This window comes from Cebus imitator, unplaced genomic scaffold (genome assembly GCF_001604975.1).
Source record: "Cebus imitator isolate Cc_AM_T3 unplaced genomic scaffold, Cebus_imitator-1.0 Scaffold2830, whole genome shotgun sequence".
NCBI lineage: Eukaryota > Metazoa > Chordata > Mammalia > Primates > Cebidae > Cebus > Cebus imitator.
Window position 1 is genome coordinate 105 of NW_016110145.1, and position 2,341 is coordinate 2,445.

General features: G+C 49.1%; 1 protein-coding gene across 1 annotated transcript; it reads right to left on the reverse strand.

The window, feature by feature from the left end:
• Positions 1-684: 684 nt before the first annotated feature.
• LOC108299206 (ubiquitin carboxyl-terminal hydrolase 17-like protein 6) lies at positions 685-2,335 on the reverse strand. The gene has a single exon (XM_017521542.2). It carries the CDS (start codon positions 2,300-2,302, stop codon positions 713-715), a length of 1,590 nt encoding a protein of 529 aa, XP_017377031.1. The 5' UTR covers positions 2,303-2,335; the 3' UTR covers positions 685-712.
• Positions 2,336-2,341: the final 6 nt, after the last annotated feature.

The following is a 2,341-nucleotide window of genomic DNA, read 5'->3' on the forward strand; positions in this document are numbered from 1 at the left end:
CTTTCCTGATGCCATGTTTTACACACCAAATGCGATTTATTTGGGGGATTTCTCAGTTTATTTTAGTTTAATACGCACACACTCCTTACTTCCAAATGACTTACATAGCAGTGGGAGAAGTTCCCATTTCAATTCATGTGAAATTGCCACCATCAATAGGCACCCTCTGTCTGTCTGTCTGTTCCCAGCATTATGTGGGTTCTGCCAAGGCCACCAGTCCTAGGGTGCCTGAGGTCCATTGAAAATGCAATGTAAAAACACCAAGTCGGGGTAAAAGGGAAGAACACCCTTCTTCCAAATGCATTCCTGTTTCCACTATTCAGCGTCGGGAGAATGCTCCACGGATGTTTCACCTTAGCAAAATGTCAGCTTCTCGTGCCTACCAACAACTGACTAATGAAACACACCCCACAACAAAATAGTAAATACTATTTTCCTCACATGCAAACCTCAATATGGAATATTCAGAAATTCACACTAATGTCATCTACTATGAACGCAGACAGTACCTCCACAGGTTCAGAAGCGTCCTGACTCCAACACTCGATCTTTCCCGTATGTGGGCTCATCCTGAAATGCAGGCATCACTCTCCAGTTTTCTCTCTTGCATAGATAGAAACCTGGGCTCCTTGTCCCTTGATGTAGGACTGACTGTACATGCTTGTGTGTGTGTGCACGCAGGCCTGCGTGTGGGTCGGCACCCCCACTGAGATCACTGGCACACAAGCAGAGCCCTCTTGCTGTGCTTGTTCTTCCCTTTGGATCTCCTGGCCCTCCCTTTCACACAAGTGAGTGTGCCAGTGTGCATGGACTCGTGATCCGTCAGGTTCCCAGAGTTGTTCAGCAGGGAGCTTTGCTGTTCAGGATGATGGTTTTTCATCCCATTCTTGTATTTCGACTGATGAATCACAAGTGCATTGGGAGGCAGTGTCCATTCGACGTTTCTGATGTGGAACTCTGGCTTGGTTTTGTTTTGTTCTTGGAGGAATTTCCAGTGGTCTAAGGTGCTTTCGTCAGTGGCTCTTTCCTCCAAGTGATATTTCAAGTCACAGACCGGGAGGCAGGGGTCTCTCTTGAGCTCTCCTTGGGTTGCTCCACTGTGTGTGTCTTCAGCACCAAGGGCTCTTGGTTCCCTGCCTATGGACACAATCTCACTGTCTCTTTCCAATTCAGTCTTCTGGATGTAAAAGAGGACATAGGCCTGTTGATTCAGGGCAGAAGTCATGCTACAGGCAGTGACCTCGGCATCATCCATTTTATACCACTGGTCATCCCCAGCTCCTGCTTTGACATAAGAGAAGTAATGTCCATTGTGGCAACTCCACCCAGTGTGGACCAGCACGGCATAAAGAACATAGAGAAGAGGTCCTGAGTTCTGCTCAGACATGTATGGCTGCATGTCAAGGCACTCAGGATATGGTACATTCTTGGCCAGTTTGTGGCCTGTGACATGGGAGAATCTCTTCAATACAAGAATAAGGACCTTGGGGGAAGTGTGTAAAGTTAACGTCTTGGAGGCCGGCACCTTCTGGAGACAAATACCACAATGATAGGCATTCTCTCCATTGAGTTCTTCAGGCTTCACCAGATGTTCCAAAGCTTGCTTTACACTCTGGGCTGCCTGGATATCCAGGGCGATGTCCAGGTAAGGGTCAAAGGTGTCTGAAATACCATGGCAGTGGAGACACTGTATTTGAGATCTCCAGTAGCCTCCAAAAATTTGGTGGATGAGGGTGGTGTCCTCAGAGTGATGATCTAGCTGCTTGTGCCCGGGAAGGCTTGTCTTTTTCATGGCATTTAGAGTGAACATGAGAAATTCATGGGCATCTTCCTGCCTGCGTCTATGGAAGCCAGCAGCCAATACCTGTGAGGGCTGGATGACGTGGCCAGGACGGTGGAGGGCCTGCGTCATGTGAGCTTGCATAGTGCACAGCATACAGCACTTCTGGCGATGGCAAGTTTGAGAGTGCTCCCCAGACAGCATGTACTTGGCAAGGGGTGGTGTGTATGTCAGGCACTGCAGGGAAGCATTCACGTAGCAAGTATTTCCCACGTTCTGGAGCCCAGCCCCCACCGCAGCAGGTCTCCTGCTACTCAGAGAAAGTTTGTCCCTGGGAGCCAGCTGTCTTGCTGGCTCAGGAGCCAAATCATCAGAGAGGTGGACATGGGGCTCAGATGACAGTGATGACTTCTCAGGTAGAGACCTCAGCTTGAAGTCGGCAACAGCTGTATCCTGCCGAGAAGATGTGAGTTTTGGAAAGTCGTGTGACTCTCCTTTCAAGTGGAGTGAATCAGCCTCCATGTTGCCAGGAGTAAGGATCACCAGGTTTCGCTGCTGGGA